This window comes from Mobula birostris, chromosome 5 (assembly GCF_030028105.1).
Source record: "Mobula birostris isolate sMobBir1 chromosome 5, sMobBir1.hap1, whole genome shotgun sequence".
Lineage (NCBI taxonomy): Eukaryota > Metazoa > Chordata > Chondrichthyes > Myliobatiformes > Myliobatidae > Mobula > Mobula birostris.
This window is the reverse complement of record NC_092374.1, coordinates 108,376,555-108,401,323: the sequence shown is the minus strand read 5'-3', so window position 1 is coordinate 108,401,323 and position 24,769 is coordinate 108,376,555. Positions and strand designations below refer to the sequence as shown.

General features: G+C 41.0%; 1 protein-coding gene across 1 annotated transcript in view; it reads right to left on the bottom strand.

Moving 5' to 3' along the window:
- Positions 1-24,769, bottom strand: part of LOC140197315 (contactin-associated protein-like 5) — a 1,626,808-nt gene that overhangs the window by 455,836 nt on the left and 1,146,203 nt on the right. Inside the window, exons 13-14 of the mRNA XM_072257270.1 lie at positions 20,480-20,607; positions 4,432-4,602 (exon numbers count right to left, since the gene is read on the bottom strand). Coding sequence (XP_072113371.1) covers positions 4,432-4,602; positions 20,480-20,607 — 299 coding nt within the window. The remainder of the gene's footprint in view (positions 1-4,431; positions 4,603-20,479; positions 20,608-24,769) is intronic.

Here is a 24,769-nt window from a genome sequence, read left to right as displayed (position 1 = left end):
GCTCTCCACATCCACTATGACTGGCCCTTTCAATATACGATGGGTTTCACTGAGATTCCTCTCATTCTTCTAAACTCCAACAAGTAGGGTCAAAACATCATGAAATACTGTATATTCATGGCTAAACTTTGACTGCACTTGAAGCCCTGGTCACTGACTCCACTCCACAGATATAATCAGGCTTATTGCAAGTCGAGACTAAAACATTTAAAAGGGTTGACGAACCCTTGAAGGAATTTGTAGTAATTAAAGTAGTTAAGGCAAGCCAGTGGCCATACTTCACAAAGAGTCCAAGGAGATCTGCTATGTCAGACATGACTCCAGCAAATTTCTACAGACTTCTACTGGTTGCATCACCACTTGGTGCGGAGCTTCCAGTGCACAGGATTAAATGAGACTGCATAAGATTGTTGACTCAGCCAGCTCTATCACAGGCACAAGCCTTCCCATCATCAAGGACTCCTTCAATAGGCAGTTCCTCAAGAAGGTGGTGTCAATCATGAAGAACCTTCACCATCTGGGACATGTCCTCTTCACATCACTACCATCAGGAAGGAGGAACAGATGACATAAGAGACTCCAGTTGATGGAATGTGCTGTCTTGGCATCTATCTTGACAGTTTCTATAAAGATATCCAGTGGAGAGCAGTAAGCAAGCTGCTGGGTAATTCAGTAGGATAGGCAGCATCAATGGAGGTGGTGGAATGGTTGACGTTTCAGGTTGAGACTGCATCAGTTTGCTATGTAGTGGTAGGCTGAATGAAGTGGTGAGGCGGGAGGTGGTAAGTGATAGGAGGAGCCAGGTGAGCAGGTGTTGATGACCAGATGAATTTTGGTGGGGATGGTAAGCTGTTAATAGACATCCCCTTCCCAGACTAAGCCCAACTACCTATCAACTTCCTCTTACCTGGATCCACCTGTCACCCACCATCACCTGCATCACTTCCCCTTCCACCACCACCTCCTTATACTGGCTCCTCCCCTCTTTTCTTTCAGTCCCAGATGAAGAGTCTGAAACATGAATTTGTAGGAGGGAAGGGTTAGATGATCTTAGAGTAGGTTAAAAGGTTGGAACACGATGGGCCTAAGGGCCTGTACTGTGCTGTAATGTTCTCTGTTATATTATCTAACCCGCAGTGTTGACGATCCAATTCACAGATGTTCCCAGACCCACTGAACTCCCCTAACATCTCGCTTTTTGCTCTCTAAAGGACAACTTCCCAGCACAGATCAGAAGAAAGTTTTGCATTTATTTAGCATTTTTCAAATAACCCAAAAGAACTCCACAGCCCATGAGATACTTTTCAAGTGGACACAGCAAGCTACCACAGAAAACAACATGATCATGATCAGATAATCAGGCCTAGTTATCAGAAGAATAAATATAAACCACACTTCAAGGGATAGAACAGCACAGACACAGACCCTCAACTTAAGATGGTGTGCTGAACTAATTAAACTAGTATTGAAATGCATAAATGTAATTAAATCCCATCTGACTACAAATGCCTATATCCCTCAATTCAAGTGCCTATCTAAGAGCCTCTTAAAATCACCATAGTTCTTGCTTGCACTAACACCCCAGGCACCCATCACTCAGTGTAACTAAAAGATGTGCTTTGTTTGTCAATGTGTATCAATAGATCAAAACATACAGAGAAATGCATCATTTATATCATTGGTTTTTCTTTGATGTGCTGGGGGCAGCTCGCAAGAGCTACATCGCTTCCGGCCCCGGAATAGCATGCCCATAACTATTTTATTTTATTCTTGTATATCTTTGGAGTATGGGAGGAAACTGAGGCACCTGGAGAAAACCCATGCAGTCATTGGGAGAACACAGAAACCCTTTATAGACCGTGGCAGGAATCAAACCCCAGTCTTACAGCTGGTACTCTAAAGCAACTATGCTAACCACTGCACTACCATGCTTTCTCTGCGCATCTGTTTTGAACCTACCAGCTGACTACTCCATTGACTGTATGCGTTCCATAATCTTACAAACCTGCATCATAACTCCCCTCAGTCTTTGTTGCTCTGGAGAAAACAACCCAAGTCTGGCCTTATTCACATGACCTGTAATCTGGGCAGCATTCTGGTGAACCTCTTGAAAGTCACAGTTTTATAAAGCTGCAACACAACTTCCTGACTCCTGAACATCAATGTCTTGCCACAGGCCTTCTTTATCAAGCAACACACATCAAAGTTGCTGGTGAACGCAGCAGGCCAGGCAGCATCTCTAGGAAGAGGTGCAGTCGACGTTTCAGGCCGAGACCCTTCGTCAGGACTAACTGAAGGAAGAGTGAGTAAGGGATTTGAAAGTTGGAGGGGGAGGGGGAGATCCAAAATGATAGGAGAAGACAGGAGGGGGAGGGATGGAGCCAAGAACTGGACAGGTGATTGGCAAAAGGGGATACGAGAGGATTATGGGACAGGAGGTCCGGGAAGAAAGACGACTGGGGTGATATACTGCGTCCGGTGCTCCCGATGTGGCCTTTTATATATCGGCGAGACCCGACACAGACTGGGAGACCGCTTTGCTGAACATCTACGCTCTGTCCGCCAGAGAAAGCAGGATCTCCCAGTGGCCACACATTTTAATTCCACATCCCATTCCTATTCTGACATGTCTATCCACGGCCTCCTCTACCGTAAAGATGAAGTCACACTCAGGTTGGAGGAACAACACCTTATATTCCGTCTGGGTAGCCTCCAACCTGATGGCATGAACAACGACTTCTCTAACTTCCGCTAGGCCCCACCTCCCCCTCGTACCCCTTCTGTTACTTATTTTTATGCACACATTCTTTCTCTCACTCTCCTTTTTCTCCCTCTGTCCCTCTGAATATACCTCTTGCCCATCCTCTGGGTCCCCCTCCCCCCCGTCTTTCTTCCCGGACCTCCTGTCCCATAATCCTCTCGTATCCCCTTTTGCCAATCACCTGTCCAGCTCTTGGCTCCATCCCTCCCCCTCCTGTCTTCTCCTATCATTTTGGATCTCCCCCTCCCCCTCCAACTTTCAAATCCCTTACTCACTCTTCCTTCAGTTAGTCCTGACGAAGGGTCTCGGCCTGAAACGTCGACTGCACCTCTTCCTAGAGATGCTGCCTGGCCTGCTGCGTTCACCAGCAACTTTGAGGTGTGTTGCTTGAACTTCCAGCATCTGCAGAATTCCTGTTGTTGGCCTTCTTTATCACCCTGTTTACCTGTGCAGCCATTTTCAGGGAGCTATGAACTTAGACCCCAAGATCCCCCTGTAGATCAACGTCATTAAGCGTCTTTCTATTAACAGTACACTTTCCATTTACATTTGATCTTCCAAATTGCAATAACCCACATTTGGCCAAATTAAACCCCATCTGCCAATTCTTTGCCCATACCTGAAACTGATTTATATCCTGCTGTATCACTTGACAATCTTCTATGCGATCCACAACACCAGCAGTCTTTGAATTATCAGAAGAGTAAACCTTGATTTTTATATTCAAGAGCCTGGCTCAAAGCTGAACCAACAGGTTCCCAAGGTTCAGCCACATGAGCAAAATTTAACAAGATGAGAAAAATTAACACACACTGGACCGAGCTTGCTCCAAGTCAAAGCAAACTATACTCATTAGGTACACCGGCTCGTTAATGCAAATATCAACTGAGCCAATCATGTGAGCAACTCAATGCATAAAAGCATGCAGACATGGTCAAAAAGTTCAGTTGTTGTTCAGAATGGGAAAAATATGATGTAAATGACTTTGACTGTGGAGTGATTGTTGGTGCCACATGGGTAGTTTGCATACCTCAGAAAATTCTGATCTCCCTGGGATTTCCATGCTCAACACTCTCTAGAGTTTACAGAGAATAGTGAAAAATCAAAAAGTAATCCAGTGGGTGGCTGTTCTGTTGGCAAAAACACCTTGTTAATGAGAAATTTCAGAGGAGAATGGCCAGACTGGTTCAAGATGACAGGAAGGTGACAGTAACTCAAATAGCCACATGTTACAAAAGTGCTATACAGAGGTGTATCTCTAAATACACACCATGTTGAACCATGAAGTGGATGGGCTACAACAGAAGACCACAAACATACACTCAGAGGCCACTTTATTAGGTGCAGGAGTTAACTAATAAAATAGCCACTGAATGTATAGGGCCACTGGAAGTGCTGAATATCCCATTACTCTGGGATTAATTTTAAATTCAGTTTGAAAAACTAATATATAATTTATTGATTTATTGTTGAATGCATTTTTCATATTGGACACATCAACAGTAGCCATTTCCAAGTCATCTCAGTGTTAACACTGGCAGTTTGCTCCAATTATTATCAAGGGTCTGTTGAATCCCCATGCAGACCAAATCCAAGTTCAAGCCAGTTAGTCCAAGAGAATCCCAAGATTACAGATTTATCTCAAATTATACCCAGTAGATAACACTTACAGCTTAATTCGATCCGAATGAAGTCTTTGATGCCCAGATTCTCCAGGAAAACACCCGTGGAAGCCGTTGTTTTAAAGAAAAATGTGATATCCGCACTTAACTCCCCATGGAATGTTGGGAAATGGAGATATGAAGACTTGGTGTTAAAGGATGCTGCATTCCAGTAGTTATCTGTAGAAGACAAACGACAATGCCCAAGTAGTCTCAATAAAGTCGCAACAGTGTAGGCAATAAATAGATTTCCTTTCAGCTGATTGAACAAAACTAGCAGGGTCATAGAATTCTTATTAAGTATCTTCATTTGGAATTGCTAATTGCTTCTCTTTCCACAGATGCTGCCTAACCTGCAGAAATATTCTGGATTTTTCTACTTTTCTATTTCTTGCTGAAACACCTTCTAAAATGGTTTATACGTAAGATTATATCAGGATGGCATCATGAAACTTAGAGTCAGATTCATTCTTCGACATACTGAGTGTGTGAAGCTCTTGATCAACTCACCGACCCAGCCTGTGTTTCAGAGGGGGCTGGCCTTGAGACCCATTAAACTTTCACTTTCTAAGTACTGCAGCCTTTTAAGACATTAATTATTTTCTGATTGGTTTTAAAACAGAAAGTTCATTCCTTCACATTTTACCATACCAAATTGTAAACTTTACTTTTTAACTTGTGTTGCAACTGAATCTTAATATATGCCTAATTCACAACCACTGACATTGAGCTGGGGCTCACTTTAATAGGCTGTGTCTAATGTGATGATGTAATCAAGCAGGATAATCAAGGACTTGACCCACCCAGCCAACATACTTTTTGTCCCTCTTCCCTCCAGGAGAAAGCTCAGGAGCTTGAAGACTTATATGGCCAGATTTGTGAACAGCTTCTTTCCAACTGTGATAAGACTGCTGAACGGATCCTGACCCGGATCTGGGCCGTACCCTCCAAATATCTGGACCTACCTCTTGGTTTTTTGCACTACCTTATTTTCCCTTTTCTATTTATGATTTATAATTTAAATTTTTGCTATTTACTATTGATTTGTACTCCAGGGAGCAGGAAGCATAGAATCAAGTATCGCTGTGATGATTGTACGCTCTAGTATTGCTACTTAAGCTTTATGTTTGCGTTTGGTTGACAATACATTTAGTTGCTACAGTTTCCTTTAAATTTAAAATGCATCTGTCATTTTATTTTGTTGGCCAGCAAGAACTATAGTGTGTAAATCAGTGAATTTGAATAAATCAAGGACAGTGGATGCAGACAAACCAATTGCCTTTGTTTCTGCAATGAGGGAGGAGATAGAGGCTGCCATCTTATAAAGAGACTGTGTTCTCAGTTTTACAAGTTAGTCACTTGGCTTGATCTGTGTTTGAAAATTGACACAGATATGCCTCAGGTAAATTGTTGAACTAGAGATGATTTCCAAATAAGAAGTTAATTGTGAGGTGTTCTTTGGTTGGATATCACATGCATTTGGTTGGGTATAACATTTGACTGTTAACTTATTAATTTGTTCTGAGTAGTTCAAGCTGGTTGCTGATTGAGAACAAAGAACCATAAATTATCAATTATCACTTGTTGGGAGAGGGTATTAAATAGATGCTGGCCTGGCGCAGAGCCAATAAAAATGTGTTCATTGGAATGTAACATTTGAATTAGTAAGGAATGAATATAAAAGCAGATGCTTCAAGTATGTTGACAGTGTGCAGGGCTAGAGTGGTTGGACTGGAAGCTGGCTGTGTTTTGCTTGATGCGTGAGTGTGTTTTGGAACCTGTTGAGGGAAAGAGAGTGGGGAAGGAATGGAAATTGCTGGGAGGGGGTTGTGTGGGTCCGGTAATGGCGGACAAGATAAGAGGCGGAGTTGAGGGAAAGAAAGTGGAGAAGGAGAGGGATAGAGACTTGGGACCAGAGGTAGGCAGCTGGGGAGAGGTGGATTATTGTGAAGGGAGGAATAAAGGGAATGAGGAGGTAGTGAGGGGTCGGATGAATAAAAACCAAGACAAAGGGAATAAAAGAATAAGAAATGATAGTGGAGAAAGCTCTGAAAGTGAGGAAGATGAACAAGCTCAGAGAGGAGGTGTTATCATAATTAGGTTTAATGAGAAGGCTCAGGGACATATGAAGAAAATTAACCCGTTTGTGCTAACAACAACTCTGACAAATAAGGTAGGGGAAATAGTATTTGCAAAAGTCCTTAATGATGGCAACTTATTGGTAAGATGTGCGAATGAGGAACAACTTGAGAAAGCACTCAAGCTAAAAGAGATAGGAAAATGCAAGGTGGAATACACTGGGAGGGTGGGAGCACAAAACAGTGGTTGTAAAGGAGTGATCACAGGGATACCAATGAGTATAAATATGGAGGAGATAAAGAGGAATATCAAAGGAGGGAAAGTAATGATTGTTCAAAGACTGAAAACAACAAAGGAGGGAGTGAAAAAGGAAAGTGAATCAGTATTGATTGAATTTGAAGAAGAAAGAGTGCCAAGGAAGGTGTTCCTGGGTTTCATGAGTTACCCAGTAAGGGTGTATGTGCCAAAGCCACTGAGGTGCTATAATTGTCAAAGGTTTGGACACATGGCTAAAAACTGTAAAAGGCAGAGGAGATGTGCTAGATGTGGGGGTGATCATGAATATGGAAAGTGCAGAACAGGAGTTCAACCAAAATGCTGCAATTGTGGAGGAGCTCATAATGTTGCATATAGTGGGTGTGAGGTTGTCAGACGGGAGACTAAAATTCAAGAAATAAGAGTGAAAAGAAAGATCACTTATGCAGAAGCTGTAAGAATGTCAAGAGAACAGAATAATGTTCCTAATGAACAGGGAGCAATAGGGATACGAGAGATGCAACAAAGGACAAATGACAGGATTTATGTAGACAAAAAGGCTCTAGTAACATTCATTGCAGGAGTGATTAATAGTACGGCTGAGGTAAAGTCAAAAAGTGACAAAATTCAGCTGGTGGTAAAAGCAGCAGTAAACCATTTAGGGTTAGTAGGACTGACATGGGAGGAAGTGAGGGAGAACCTCAGTAATCAGTCAAGCCAGGAAGTGTCATGTGTTGGTTAATACTAATTATGGTGATTCTTTTACAATGGAATGCAAAGAGCTTACTGGCCAATAGCCAGGAATTCAAGCACTTTATTATAGAAATGGTTGTAAAACGGGATGTAGTGTGTATTCAGGAAACTTGGTTGAAACCAACTTTAGACTTTGTGGTATATGGGTATACAATGATAAGGAAAGATAGAAATCTAGGGGGAGAAGGGGGTTGTGCTATGTTAATGAAGCAAGGTATACCATATAGGGTACTGGAAAAAGATGATCAGGAATACATAGTGGTGGAAGTGTGGGACAGAGGGGAGGGAGTGGTTATAATTAACTACTACAATCCATGTAAAAGGTTGGATTTGGACAGCCTATTAAAGATACAAGGACAAAACAGACATAAAGTAGTGTGGTGTGCAGATTTCAATGCTCATAGCACAATATGGGGGGATCAGATTACAGATCCAAATGGAAAGGTAATTGAAGATTTGATGGAAGAAAGGGATTTGGTGTGTATGAATGATGGTAGCGGCACAAGGATAGATATAACAACAGGAACTGAGTCAGTGTTAGATATTACGTTAGTGTCTAATACCTTGGCTGGCATTAGTAACTGGGGAGTTTGGACTGCTTCAACAGTAGGCAGTGATCACTACCCAGTTTTGTGTTCAGTGGGTGAAAGAGTTGAAGTAAGACCAGGTGGCGGAACCCCAAAGTGGGTGTTTGAAAAAGCTGATTGGGGTAAGTTCCAGAAGTTGAGTGAAGAAGGGTTGACAAAGATTGATATTTCTGGAAATGTAGATGAATTAAACAGTCAGGTGACTTCAGCAATTATCATGGCAGCAGAAGGATCTATCCCCTAGGAGGAAAAATAGGATGAATAGAAAACTGGTACCATGGTGGACAGAGGAATGTTGTCAGGCTGTAAAAAAACAGAAATAGAGCATTCAGGCTAGTTAAAAGAACCCATAATATGCAGCATTTGGTTCAATATAAGAATGTACAGGCAATGGTGAGGAGAACTATACGTCAAGCTAAAAGGGCAAGTTGGAGGAGTTTTTGTGACAAGATAGGAAGAACAACACCTGTGGGAGAGATATGGGGAATGATTAAGAGGATGGGAGGAGATAGAAGGGAATGGGAATATCCAGTAATGATATCTGAGGAGGAAACTGCAGTCTCCAGTAGGGATAAGGCTGAGATCATGGCCAAGTCATTTGTACTGATACACAGTTCAGAAAATTTGTCTGAAGAAGGGAGAAGAAGAAGGGAAAGAATAATGAGCCAACACCCAGGTGTGTTAAGCAGGAGGGAAGGAACAGATGATATAATTGATGATCCATTTACATTAGCAGAAATGGCGAGAGCAATAAAGAGATCGAGACCAACCTCCCCAGGGAAAGATCTGATATGCTCTGTGATGCTAAAAAATCTAGGAGAAGGAGCGCTCTTGAAGTTGCTGCATTTTTATAACAGTGTGGGAGGAGGGAAGATTACCAAGTGCATGGAAAGAAGCAGTAGTAATTCCAATAAGGAAGCCTGGCAAGGATCTGTCAAAACCCACTAGCTACAGACCAATTGCATTAACATCAAGTATATGTAAGATAATGGAAAGGATGATAACAGAAAGGTTATCATATGAGCTTGAGAAAAGGGGAATGCTGGCAAGTTATCAGAGTGGTTTTAGAAAGGGAAGGAATTTCATGGACTCGGTGATTATGTTAGAGACTGAAATAAGGAAGGCCCAGGCAAATAGAGAGTCAGTAGTGGCAGTGTTCTTTGACATTGAAAAAGCCTATGATATGATGTGGAAGGAAGGATTATTAATTAAACTGCACAAGATGGGGGTTGGTGGGAGAGTTTTTAATTGGATTAAAGATTTTTTGTTTGGTAGAAAAATTCAAGTTCGGATTGGATCAGAATTATCAAAACAGTACATGGTGGAAAATGGCACACCTCAAGGTAGTGTGATTAGCCCATTACTTTTCATGATTATGATCAATGATGTCTTCACAAAGGTACCAGTGGATATAGGTAGGTCACTCTTTGCGGATGATGGGGCCTTGTGGAAAAGAGGCAGGAACATGGACCATATAATCAGGAAACTACAAGAAGCAATTGATGAAGTGGTGGAGTGGGGTTATGATTGGGGATGTAGATTTTCAGTAGACAAAACTCAATCTGTATTTTTTACCAGGAAAAGGGTTGAGGTAGGGAAGAAGTTAAGGATGTATGGGGTTGAATTAGAAAGGGTTGCATCATTTAAATTTCTGGGAGTTATATTTGATTCACGATTAACATGGGCAGACCATATCAGGAAAGTTGAGGAGAAATGTAAAAAAGTAATAAATGTGATGAGATGTTTGACTGGTAGGGAATGGGGAGCAAGTTGTTCAGCTTTGAAGAGAATGTATGTGGCTTTAGTAAGATCTGTATTGGATTATGGAAATATAGTATATGGATCAGCAGCTAGGTCTCTTATAAGGAAACTGGATGTGATTCAGGCTCAGGCCTTGAGAGTGTGCAGTGGGGCTTTTAAAACGTCACCAGTGTCAGCCCTACAGGTAGAAATGGGAATAATGCCTTTGGAACTAAGAAAGGTGCAACTACTGGGCTAACTTGCAGGGGCACAATGATTCTCACCCTACTAAAGGAGTGTTGCAGGAGTGCTGGGAAAATGGGAGGTTTCAGAGGGATACCTTTAGTCAGGTAGGGAATGATATCGCGAAAGAATGTGGAGTATTTGATCTGAGGATAAGTCCTTCAGTAGTTTATCTGGTTGTAGCTCCATGGAAGCTTGTATGGCCTGACATAGACTGGCATTTGTTAGAGGTAAAAAGGAAAGAAAGATATAAAACAGATTTGGTAAATGCATTTAACTGTCATGTGATGGAAAAGTATAGTGATTATACTCACATTTATACGGATGGTGCGAAGGAACCTGCAACAGGAGTGACAGGGTTTGGGGTGGTCATACCAGCAAAAGAAATTGGAATCAGCAGAAGAACATCTAATAAGTTAGGAGTGTTTACAGTGGAGATGCTGGCAGTGTTGGTTGCGTTGCAATGGGTGCAGAAAGCCAGACAAGTCAAAGCATTGATATGTTCAGATTCATTCTCCGTTCTAGCAAGTTTAAGGTCTTCTCACACAAACAGTTGGCAAGATGTACTTTATGAAGTCCTTCAGTTAGTTACAAGGATTGCAAATCAGGGAGGTCAGGTAAAATTTCTATGGGTTCCAGCACATGTAGGGGTGAAGGGGAATGAGAGGGTGGATGAGTTGGCAAAGAGGGCGTTAAAGAAAGAAAATGTGGAAATGCACATTAGTATCAGTAAAGCAGAGGTTAAGTGTGTAATCCGGGAAAAAGTCAACCGAGTGTGGCAAGAAAGATGGGACAGGGAGGAGAAAGGGAGGCATTTATATCAAATACAAAAGAGTGTTGCAGTTACTAGGGTAGGTAATGGAAACAGAAGAGAAGAAATTGTGTGGACTAGGTTAAGGCTGGGGCATTGTGCATTAAACAAAACATTGAAAATGATAGGGAAACACCAGACAGGATTGTGTGAGGAATGTCAGGAAGAGGAGTCAGTAGAACATGTAGTTCTGGGTTGCAGGAAGTATGGGATACAGAGAGAGGTGATGAGAAATAAATTAAGGGAGTTGGGGATGCAGGAATTCACATTAAAAGGGTTGCTGGGCATGGGTGAGAGAGCACAAGTCTGGGTATTTTTAGCATTTTTAAGGGGTACAGGGGTTTTTTATAGAATATAACGAATAAACAGGAATAGGATACTAGGATGGTCAAAGATGGGAGGGTGAAGTGTAGGGGTGTGTGTGTATGTGTGTGTGATTGGGTGAAGGGATTTAGAATGTATGTCTAGTGCACATTCTGGAGCAGAGCATGGTGGTAATGCACCATTTAGCTGGATGCCAACTGCCGTAAAACAAGATACAGACAGACATGTTGACAGTGTAAGCTGGGTGCCAACTGCCGTTGAACAAGACACAGACAGACAGATGTTGACAGTGGTAGTTCTGCAGAAGATCAACTATTATGGGTGTGAGGTGCCCACAGATATGTGGAGATGTAAAATGGGACTACAAAGAATGTGTGGTGAGCAGAAAGAACTCCTATTTAATTGGTATAATACCTATTCTTTGACTGCTCATGGAAGGTCAGGGAAAACTTGGGTATGCACACAGGTTTTGGTTGTGTAAGTTCATGTGTTCCTCCATTGAGACAACAAAGGTACTTATCAATATTTACAGATTCTCTCTGTGCCTCCCTGATCATTATCATAAGGGGATATAGTATTCTTGTAACAATTTGTTAATTTACTAATGATAGTATTTTATGTGTGAATTATATGTATTGTATTGTGCACCCTGGTCTGGAGGAACTTTGTTCAATGATATGCATATGTATGTTTGAAAGACAATAAACTTGAAATTGAACTTAAACTCTAAATTGCCACAGTTTATATTGTAGTTTGTCTATCTGCTGTATGGAGCAAAAAATGCCTTCTGACAAATTTGATTGAATTTACTGATGAGAGGAGCATAGTCAGAGTCATAGAATACTACAGCACAGAAACAGGCTTTTCAGCCCATCTAGTCCATGCCAAATATTTAATCTGCCTAGTCCCATTGACTTGCACCTGGACCATAGCCCTCCATACCCCTCTTTTCCATGTACCTATCCAAATTTCTCTTAAATGTTGCAATCAAATTTGGTTCTAGCACTTCCATTGAAAGCATGTTCCACAATCTTACCAGCCTCTGAATGGAAAAAGCTTTGCCTCATGTTCCCTTTAAGCATTTCACCTTTCACCCTTAACCCTTAACCCATAACCTCCAGTTCTAGTCTTTCCCAACCTCAGCGAAAAATCCTGCTTGTATTTACCCTATCTATACCCCTCAATAAAATTTATACACCTCTATCAAATCTCCCCTCATTCTTCTCTACTGCAGTTGATTGTGGACTTCAGCAAGGCATTTGACAAGGTACCCTTGGGGCACTGGTCTAAACTGTTAGAGCCCTTGGCATGGTGGGAAGGTTGCAAAATTGTATCAGAAACTAAAGATGTATGAAACAGACTGAAATTCAGTGCAAGAATAAATCTGCTGAAGGAATTCAGCAGGTCATGCAGTCTATGGGAGGAAAAGGAATTGTCAACTTCAAAAGGAATTGCCAAAACATTTATAATTCCTTTTCTTCCTCTCCACCACCCCCCCCCCGCCCCCCACAAAGAGATGATGATCAACCCACTAATTTCATCCAGTAGATTATTTGTTGCATTAGAGAAGTCTGGCAGGAAGATGAACCTAAGTGATTCTGTATGTGATGGAAATCCAGAGCAAAACACTAGAGGAACTCAATAGGGAGCTGAGCTGGAGGAACTCAGCAGGTCAGGCAGCATCTAGGAAAATGAATAAATAGTTAATGTTTTGGGTTGAGACTCTTCATCAGGTCCAGAAAGGAAGGGGGAAATGCTAGAAACCTGGCAGTATGATAAATGGGTGATAGTGAAGAATTGTTTTTGTGATTGGAAGCATATGACCAGTGGTGTACCATAGCAAAGGTTACAGTACTCATGTCTATTTGTTATACACATTAACAAATAGGCACATCCTGTACCTAATAATGTGGCCACTGAGTGTACATTTAATGACTTGGATATTAATGCACTGCAGGAGGTATGATAAGTAAGTTTGCAGAGGGCATGAAAATTGGTGTTCATATTTGAGATGGTCTTGTGCTATGATGAGTTGGTAAAATAGGTAGAACAATGGAAGGTAGAATTTAATCTGGATAATGTGAGGTGACGTGTTTTCGAAAGACTAATAGACCTCTGACATAAATAATGCCTGGTAGGTCCAACGAGTATTGAGGAATGTGGGGGTGGAAAGGTGGGTGGAGGGGGGGAACCTTGGTGTACATGCTCAAGTGACCCTGAAAGAGGTATCATCATGAAGAAGGTGCACATAATTACTTTCATTAGCCAGGGTACACAATATGAGATGGAAAATTGAGTACAGCTATAAAATTCTGAATTAGGCTGCAGATGGGGAGTGGTACACAGTTTTGGTCATCACACTGTTGGAAGGATGCAAATGCACTGGTGAGGGGGTGAGGGGTGTTCACCAGGATGTCACCTGGGATGAAGCATCTCAATTATGAGGAGAGACTGGAAAGGCTGGGTTCATGTTATTTCAAATGGAGGAGGCTGAGGGGAAACCTGATGGAGGTCTCTAAAATTGAAAGTGCATAGAGGGGAGATAGAAACTTCTCTTTATAGCAGTACTACATACTGTATATGAGATAACATTGATAGGATGCTTAAAGAGGATCTGAAGAACAAATTTTTCATGCAGACTGGTTAGAATCTGCGAAGCATTGTCCAAGCAGATTGACACAAACTATTACCAATTAAAGAAGTGTTTGGATCACTAACACGTAGTAGAGAAGCAGATTACTGTGGGCACCATGGTAGTGTAGTAGTTAACACGATGCTATTATAGCTGGGCATTCCAGAGTTCGAAATTCAATTCTGGCACCGTTTGTATGTCTCCTTGCTGCTCCAGTTTCTTCCCACAGCCCAAGAGATGTATCGGTTAATTGGTCATTGTAAATTGTCCTGTGATTGGGTCAGTGTGTTAAATAAGTTGGTTGTTGGGCGGTGTGGGTCATTGGGACAAAAGGGCTTGTTACACACTGTATCTCTAAATAAAAAAGTGTTGGAAAATGGGAGTAGTATAAGCTCTGTACATAAATATTACAAGAGGAAAAATCAGTAATCTGGACAGATTGCAAAGGAAATAAAACTAAAGAGTTTGAATTCATTTGCAGAGGGTAATGGATTACAGGGATTGGTTAAGGACAATTCTAGAATCAGGGGAGTTCATTTGACTGAAGTTGGGAATAACCACTCAGTAATTCTAAACTGATCGAGAGAATTGCATGTTTGAATCACTTCAGGTTGACAGAGTGGTAAATGCTGATTACAAAAGAGAAGGGGAAATTGAGCAAATCTGAAGTCAGGAAGACAGGGAAGAGAATTGATACTTTAATTTCACAGCTGTAAACTCTTCATGTGCCCCTAGTGATGATATCCATTCTCTAAGGATGCGACATGGAATGACTTCTACAGCTATTATAGCTTAAACATTACTTTTTGATTTTAGTGGGCAAAATGTCTGAGATTGGGTGATGTTTAGACCATATGACATAGGAGCAGAATTAGGCCATCTGACGTGGTAAATGCAGGCTCACTCTTAAGTTTTAAGAATAAATTGGCTAGATATATGGATGGGAGAGGTCTGGAGGGTTGTGGACTGGGTGCAGGTCAATGGGACTAGTGGAATAAAGTTATGGCACAGACTAGAAGGACCGAATGGCCTGTTTTCTGTGCTGTAGTGTTCTATGTTTCTATTTAGCCCATTGAGTCTGCTCTGCTATTCAATCATGGCTGATTCTACTTTCCCTTCCTCAGCCCCACTCTAGCTTTCTGCCCGTAACCTTTGATGCCATGTCCAATCAAGAACCAATCAAGCTCTGTCTTAAATACACCCAATGACCTGCTGCTTGTGGTAATAAATTCCACAAATTCACCACCCTCTGGCTAAAGAAATTTCTCTGCACTCTATTTTAAATGAACACCTCTATCCTGAGGCTGTGCCCTCTTGTCCTAGACACCCCCACCATGGGAAATATCCTTTCCATATCTACCGTCCAGGCCTGTCAACATTCAAAAGGTTTCAATGAGACCCCCTCGTCCTTCTAAATTCCAGTGAGCACAGACTCAGAGATGTCAAACATTCTTTGTATGATAATCTTTCATTCCCAGGATCACCTTTTGTGAACCTCCTCTGAACCCTCTCCAATGCCAGCACATCTTTGCTTAGATGAGGAGCCCAAAACTGTTCATAATACTTAAGGTGAGGCCTCACCAGTGCCTTATAAAGCCTCAGCATCACATCACTACTCTTGTATCCTAGATGTCTTGAACTGAATACCAACATTGCATTTTAGGCTTCTGCTTATCGACTGATATTAACTTGGTGACTATAACTAGATTATTATCCCTGCAAAAATAGCAGAAGCATTATCTTATAAATGTATTCATGTGGAAATCATACTTAAGCAAGGGCTATATTTCATGTCTCTCAGTCTATCCTCCAACCAATATTCAGCAGGTCAGTCAGCTTCTGCAGAGAGACAGACAGAGTGAAAGAAGGTTAATTTTGCAGATTGATGACCTTTTTAAAAAAAAATCTAAAATGGTAATTGTTTCGCTCAACAGGGCTGCTTGACCTGCTGAACATTTTCAGTTTTATATTTTAGATTTTACTTTCTACCATTCAGTGTCTTGAATCAATGTTGGCTCCTAGCAGGTTAATCCTATCAGTGCTGATTCTCCTTTAACTTCTTTGCCACATAACTGCAATGCAATGTAGTTCACCCCAATTAAGTTACTGGCACACATTTGGGATATGGGTGGAAAAGGAGCACCCCAGCAAAACCCATGTAATAGCAGATTCCTCATAACACAGAATGTCCTCTTTTCCATATTGTCAATAATCTTAAACACTTGAACTGTGACAATCACTTTTTTTTACAGTAATGTCAGAACAGGAATCCTCTGCATAAAAATATGAACATTTCATTTAAAATTATATTGATGAGAAAAAAATCTGGACCTAAATATGATGGTTGTGATGATGTTGAAATTGTCAGTGATCAATGTCTTTGCACTTTGGAATTGACAGCACATTCTGGTTAACTTACTTGGGTTGTTAAAGGCAGAAGCACAGACATCGTTAACATCAAATCCCCACTCCTTCACAGGCAGCTGTTCTGCTATTTTCTCCAATGTCATCTTCAGAAATCAGTGAAATAACAACTTCATGCATTTCTGAAGTGGTCTAGCATCAAAATACCGTAAGTTTTATGTTTTACGGCTCTGATTCCAAACAAGGTCCTAATGGTGACAAACCCATAAAGGCTGCTTAACAACATCATTGCATCGAAGAAACGTATTACTGTGTTTTTTTTGGGGGGGGGGGGGTTTGATATACCCTCGTGTACTTATTTCAGAATTCTGTGCTTGTTAAAGGAATGAAAAATATAGCTTTCTTATTTTTTGATGTTTATACTATTTCAGCTTAAGACCATAAGACTTAAGAATTTAAGAGCAGAATTAAGCCAACCAGACAATTGAGTCTGCACTGTCATTCCATCATGGCTGATTTATAATTCTTCTCAATCCCATTCTACTACCTTCTCCCCATAATCTTTGATGCCTTTACTAATCAACAACCCATCATCCACCACTTTAAATATTCCCAATGACTTAACCTCCACAGTTGTCTGTGGCAATGAAGATATTCCTCCTCGTATTTGTTCTGATACATCCTTCTATTCTGAGTCTGTGCCCTCTGGAACTAGATTCCCCCACTATAGGAAACATCCTGTCTGCATCCACTCTATATAGGCCTTTCAATATTTGATGGACTTCAATGACACCCACCCCTCATTCTTTAGGGAGTACAGGCCCAGTGTCTTCAAATACACTGCATATGTTAATCCTTCCACTACCAGGATTATAAGATTATAATAAATTCATTCTTATTTTTTTTTATATATTTTAGGGTTTTTCATTGTGTATGATGCTAAGTATATACTTTGTTTTATTTTCCTTCTTGATTTGTTACTTATGAAAATTCTACAATGTGATCAATAGTGATGTCATTAGATGGGACTAGTTACTTGGCCCAACTAGTGACATCACTATTACCGATCACTTTGACCTAATGTAAGACTGGGAAGGGATAATTCCATGTCACAGAACTCTGCCAAAATCTTTACAGTACAGCACCGACCACTCGATTCACCAAGGAGACGCAAGAGACTGCAGATGTTGGAATCTGAAGCAACAAACAAAATTCTGGATGGATTCAATGGATCAGGCAGCATCTGTTGAGGAAAATGAACAAGTGACATTTCAGGTCAAGACCCTTCTTCTGTGTGGCTGATATCAGATTAAGAGCCTCGGTCCAAAACATCATCTGTCCATTTCTCTCTACCAGTCCATTCTCATCATTCAATTTTCATATCTCTGAAAGATACAGTAGATTGTATAAACAAATTAATCTTTAGGCTACTCTGACATTCAGTAAGATCTGATTGTAACTACCTCACAGTTTTGTCTACATGGTAACCTTTTCGCTTCTTGCTAGTCAACAATGAGGCTACTTCTGCCTTAAAAGTATTTATTCAAAGACACTGCACTCACTCTGTGGAGTTGCAGAATCATACCAGACCCTTTGACTTGTAGCCCCCATTATAATCATTCTGATTATTATGTTTATTATAATCATAATGGGGCAGCATGGTAGCATAGTAGTTAGCACACCGCTTTACAGTTTAGACAACCAGCGTTTAATCTCATTGCTGCCTGGAAGCAGTTTGTATGTTCTCCCTGTGATCTTATGGGTTTCCTTCAGGTACTCAGGTTTTCTCCTGCAGAACAAAGCTGTGCCGGTTGGTACGTTAATTGGTCATTGCAAATTGTCCCGTGATTAGGCTGGGATTAAATTGGAGGATTGATGAGCTGTTTGAAAGGCCTATTCCACACTGTATCTCAATCAATAAATCAGTCAATAATCAATCACAAATGCTGCCTGGCCCACTGAGTTCCTCCAGTATTTTGTATGACTTCCAATGAATCTCCTGACTCCAAAATCCAGGCTGCAGTTTTAAACTTTTATAAGAAGTATTGGTATTTATATTAATTTATTTTTGGGTTAGTTCAGAGATGCAATATGGTAAAAGGCCCTTCTTGCCCAATGGTCCCACACAGCCCAATTGCATCCATCTGATCAATTAACCTACTAACCTGTAGGTCTCTGGAATGTGGGAGGTAACTGGAGAACTTGGAGGAAACTCACACTGTTATGGAGAGAAATATAAACTCCTTACAGACAGTGGCGGGAATTGAACCTGGGTTGCTGTTATGCTAATCACTACATTACTGTGTAGCTCCATTGTTGTTACATGTACCAAGAAATAGTTAAAATCTTGTCTTGCCTACTGTTGTACAGAAAAAATTCATTACATTACACTTTGAGCTAGAATAAGATAAAACAATAAGTGCAGAAAGAAGTGTAAAAGTTATCAAAAAAGTACCATGCAAGAAAAGTGCAAGTTCAAATGAGTTACTTTGTGAGACCAAGTGTCCATTGTATTGTACAACAGGTCCTTTCAAGAGTCTAATAACAGTGTAATATAAGGTTTCCTTGAGACTATGGTATGTGATTTCAGGCTTTTGTATCTTCTGCCCAATTGAAGAGTGGAGAAGATGGGGTGGGATCTTTGATTATCCTGGCTGCTTTACTAAGACAGTGAGAAAGGTGGAGAGAGTCCATAGAGGGGAGGGTGGTTTCTGTGATCTGCTGAGCTATGTCCATAATTGCCACACCAAGCCATTATGCATCTAGAGAGAATGTTTTATGGTGATCAGTTTAAAAAAAAATGGTAAGAGTTCCATGGCAAATTTCTTCAGCCTCCTGAGAAAGTAGAGGTGTTGGTGAGCTTTTCCGGCCATGACCAATTTTTGTAGTAAGTCCTGATGTATATTTAATAAAAGATTTTTTTAAATCAGTAGAAATAACTTCTCACAGCATATTGTGTATCTGACCCTAGTAAACATTTTAATAAGGTTAATATCTGCTTCAGATATACATAATCATTAAACAAGTCAAATTCGTGAGGGAAGCATTTGCTCTAACGTGGTGTGGTCAGGTGTGTTGGCATTTGTCCTCTGTGCTTTTGGCTCAAGATTGTTTGGTTTGAATATTAAAAGTATCGAATTTAGCTTCTGAAACTTAATTCTACTGTTGTCAATGGACCTAGATTTTTGAAGCTGTCATCTCTTCAGGTTGTCTCTGAGTTATAATACCCAGTTTACAGACACCTCCACAGAAAAATGAGCTGCTGTAATATTAATGAATTCAAAAGTCCTATGTGCACATGCAGCATATTCATTTCTCTGATCAGCAAATCTAGTTTCTCCCCCTCTCCACTTTCAGAAATTGTTCTTTCTTATCAGTTTTATGGGCTGTCAGTGCCATTTAGTATAATACAGTGGAGGTATGGTTACCATATCAAGCGATTTTCTTTTTTGTGTGTGGATTTTATGGGCACAATCAATTTAAGAACAACAGTTAAAAGTTAAATCCATTTGTTGAATAATGGCCTGTACATTAAAAAAAATCACTTTTGTATATTTGTCACATAGAAATGGAACTTTGAGTCCTGTTGTATTCTGGCCAGTATTCCTGTGAAAATTAAAGTAATTAACATGTACTTGTTTGTGATGGTATTCAAAATGGACTTCTAGTAAATCCGTGTGTGTGTGTGTGTGTGTGTGTGTGTGTGTGTGTGTGTGTGTGTGTGTATGTATGTGTATTTTTTTTTAAATTTGGGGATGCAGGCTCTTCTGGCCCACTGAGCTATGTGCCAGCAACCCACCAATTTAACCCTAGCCTAATTACAGGGCAATTTACAATGACCATTTCGCTACTAATTGCTACATCTTCGGACTGTGGGAGAAACTAGAGCACCTGCAGGAAACCCGCACACACACGAGAAGAACCTGCAAACTTTCTTACAGAAGATACTGGAATTGAACTCCAAACTTCAACGCTCAAGCTGTAATAGTGCCCACTACACAACCATTGCGCCCATCCATGCCTATTGAGGACAAAACTATCACCAAATATCCATGAACATCCTTATAATATCAAAAAATAAGTTGATAGATTCTTGATTAGTAATGTTATGGGGAGCATCAGGAGAATGGAGTTAAGGGGGATAATAATAAATCACCTCTGATGGAATGACACAGCAGACTTGATGGCCCAAATGGCTCCTATGACTTGTGGGTTATATATTCCAATGTTTAAAATTGATGTACAGATGTTCCAAAAGGTGCTACTCACTGTCTCCATTGCAACGGAGTGAACCAAGTCTATAGGCAGCTTCAGAGCCTGTTCTGTTGGTGTCTCCAATAACAAGTTGAGTTAGAGGTAGGTGATCTTTGTGTGAGAGAAGGCCTGTATCATTTGCCCTGGCAGCAATAAAGGAAAAAAAAAACAGCTGTAAATCATAGCATCATTAAAACATTCTCAGTACTTCCAACCAGTTAATGTTACAAAAGAACAGAATACATTTTTCTCCAGGGCAGGAAAGGTCATTACACCCAACAAGTTTGCTTTTTTTTAACACATCAATCTCATTGAGAACTTTGCATCATATTTTCGACCTTTTTCTTAACTTGTATAGATTTTTTTCACATCTCAGAATATTTCAAAACACTTTGAAATCAATACTTTTCTTGAAGTACAGCATCTATTGTTACCCAGGCAATTGTAACAATCAATATTGTACACCGCAGGATCCAGCAAATGAATAAAGGATGACCAGGTCAGGTATTAGTTGAGGGTAGTGTTAACAAAGGACTCCAGAGAAGGAGAAATGATACTCAGTGGCCACTTTATTAGGCACCTCCTGTACCTGTTGTGTGTGGTTATTTGAGTTGCTGTCACCTTCCTGTCAGTTTGAGCCAGTCTATCCATTCTGATTTCTCTCATTAACAAGGCTTTTTCTTCCCACCGAACTGCTGCTGACTGGATGTTTCTTGTATTTCACACCATTCCCTGGAAACTCTAAAGACTGTGTGATAATCCCAGTAGATCAGCAGTTTCTAAGATAGTCAAACCACCCCCTTCTGGCACTTGCAATCATTCGACGGTCAAAATCAATTGGATCATATTTCTTCCCCATTCTGATTTTTGGTTTGATCAACAACTGTACCTTTAGACCATATCTGCACGAGTGAATTGCTGCCACATGATTGGCTGATTAAATATTTGCATGAATGAGCATCTGTATCGGATAAGGTGGTCACTGAGGGTATTTGGACAATGATGCACAACCTTGTATATTCTTCGAGGGGGGCAAAGGGATAAGCATTCTAATGCAGGGGTCCCCAACCTTTTTTACACCGCGGACTGGTTTAATATTGTGGACTGGTCGACTGGGGGCGGGTGTTCAAGTAGGGTTAAACTCCCCTCAGCATGTCTTTTACAGTTAGGGTTGCCAACGTTCTCACTCCCAAATAAGGGACAAAAGTAGCAGTCAAATCCCGGGACGCTTTACCCCAGGAAAGACTACCATGACCATGAAGCCTTGCGCGGACACCTGTGTGCGCATATGATGTGCGCATGCACGTACGTGCCGATCTTCCCCCCACAAATCCGTTTTGCCTTCATCCTCCCGAGTACACTGTACATACGTTATTTCTACTTTATATAGGCTGTGTATTTATCATATCATTCCTGCTTTTACTATAGGTTAGTGTTATTTATTTTTCGGTTTCATGTGTTATTTGGCATGACTTGTTAGGTTATTTTTTGGGTCTGGGAACGCTCAAAAATTTTTCCCATATAAATGAATGGTAATTGCTTCTTCGCTTCATGCCATTTCGGCACGAAAGGTTTCATAGGAATGCTCTACCTTAGCAGGGGAAATACAGGACAAACCAATTTGGCCCAATATACGGGATGTTCTGCCAAATACGGGACAGCTGGCAACCCTATGTTCAAGTTCAACAGTGCGTGACAGGGAATGAGGCAAGGTGCAGCTGACTCCTATCGTTTCCTCGCGGGCCGGCAGCACATGCTCTGCGGCCCAGTACCGGTCCACGACCAGGTGGTTGGGGACCACTGTTCTAATGGAAGGAACAGCCTAAATTTTATGCTCAGTGCCTTCAAGGTAGATTTATACTAAGATACTTCCTACTTCTCAGCAAAAGTTTAACTTAACTAACAATGGATGTATCATAGAACACAGAACATAGAATATAAAACAGTACAGTACAAGAACAAGCCTTGTACCAAACCAAATAAATTAGTAACCAAACGGCCAACTAAACTATTCCCTCTGCCTGCCCAGTGTCCGTATTGCTCCATTTTCCTCATTTGCTTTCCTAAACAACTTTTAAAAGTCCCTAATGCTTCTACCTCTACCACCACCCCTGGCAGTGCATTCCAGGCACCAAACACTCTGTGGAAAAACACTTTCCCATCACATCTCATTTGAAATCACCTCCTCTCACCTTAAATACATTTCAACACTGGAAAAAAGATGCTGTCTGTCAACTCTGTCTATGCCTCTAATAATCTTATGAACCTCTATCAGATCTCCCCTCAGCCTTCACCTCTCCAGAGAAAACAAAGCAGATTTGTCCAACCTCATGTCTTCCAATCCAGGCAACATCCTTGTAGATCCCTACTGCACCCCCTCGAAAGCCTCAGCATCTTTTCTATGATGGGGTGACAAGACTGTATGCGATAGTCCAGATGCAGCCTGGCTAGAGATTTATAAACTCAGCAGGTCAGGCAGCATCAATTGTTTAGCGTCCTGTTGAGGGGTCTCAGCACAAAATGTTTACTGTCTACTCTTTTCTGTCAATACTGCTTGGCCTGCTGAGTTCTTTCAGCAATTTCTGTGTGTTGGTTTAGATTTCCAGCATCTGCAGATTTTCTCATGTTTAGAAATCTATAAGTCTGCAACAGTCTCAAATTCCTCTATGAAGGCTCATTTTGTGTTAAAGCAGAACGCATATGCAATACACTTTCGTTTTAATAAATAAAGGTAACAGGAAGGGGCAAGTATACAGCACGCTCAAAAAGACGAGAAACTAACAAAGAATGATTATATAGCTGTTATAAAGACAAGAAAACTGCTGTGAAGAGGAAGTACAGTAACTTCATACATTGGACGATGAATCATAGTCATATAACTACACAGCACTGAAACCAAGCTCAACCCACCATGCTAACCAAATAGCCCAACTGAGCTAGTCCCAGTTCCCTACATTTGACCACATCCCCTCTAAATCTTTCTTGTGTAACTGTCCAAATATCTTTTAAACATCATAAATGTACTGGTCTCAATGACTTCCTTTGAAAGTTTGTTCAATATATGCATCACTTCTGTTTACAATTTTTATTCAGAGATACAACTCTGTAACAGACCCCAGCTAATTATGCCAGCGTGACTAATTAACCAACTAACCTGCGTGCCTTTGGAATGCTGGAGGAAAACAGAGCACCTGCAGGAAACCCACATGGTCACGGGCAGAACAGACAAACTCCTTACAGACAGCAGTGGAAACGAACTCAGGTTGCTGGCATTGTAATATCATTCCACTAACCACCATGCTGCTGTGCCATCTTCTGGGTGAAAGTGTTGCTCCACAGTTCTCACCTTAAACATATACCCTTTAGTTTTGGAATCTCCTACCCTGGGAAAAAGACTGCAGCTATTCAGCTTATCTATACCCTGACACTGATGTTTTCAAGAGAGACATGAAGTCACTGAAAATGAACATCAAGAGGTGGGAGGACATTGCAAGCGATCGCTCTCGCTGGAAGCTGGAACTACGCAGAGGTCTAAAAAGAGGAGAAGAGAAGCTGAGGCTGCTGCTGAAGAAAAGCACACCCATCAGAAAAACAGCACCAAGACAACACTGGAGTACAGCGCCTTCAAGTGCAGTCGCTGCACCTGAGACTGTCATTCCCGTGTGGGCCTCTACAGCCACAACAGATGCTGCTCTACCAACACAGACTGAAGCCAGACTTTCCAGGCACAGATCCATGGTCTTGCGAGACTAACAGATGCCACCACCACCAGATACCCTGACAACTTTATAAGGTCACCCAACAGCCTTTTTCTGGGGGGGTGGTGGGGTGGAGTCCTAACCTATCCAAGGTCAACTTATAAATCAAGTCCTCAGGTCCTCCAGTCCTGGAACGCATCCTTGTAAAAGGTTTCCTTTGATGTTCAAATCAATAACTGAAGGTCATTGGTTTAAAATCATTTGTAGATGAGGACAAATATATTCACACAGATCATTATGAGGGTCTAAAGTGGATGTTATTTTAGAAGAGCTGGACATAGTTGAGGATGAGAGATTAATGAACTAAAGGTGGGAATGTGAAAGTAGACACAGCAGATTTAAATAGGCCAATTGACATCTTCTATGTTACAAGCTTTCTGAGTCTCCACAGAGAATATGTTGGGAGATCTTCAGAACTGAAACAGCTTTTGAGAGGTTTTCTTATTCGTAGTTTTTGGCCCATAGCCTTCCAAATGTTTTCTTTTCATGAACCTGTGTAACTGCCTATCAAAATCTGTTATTGTACCTGCTTTAACCAATTCCTTGC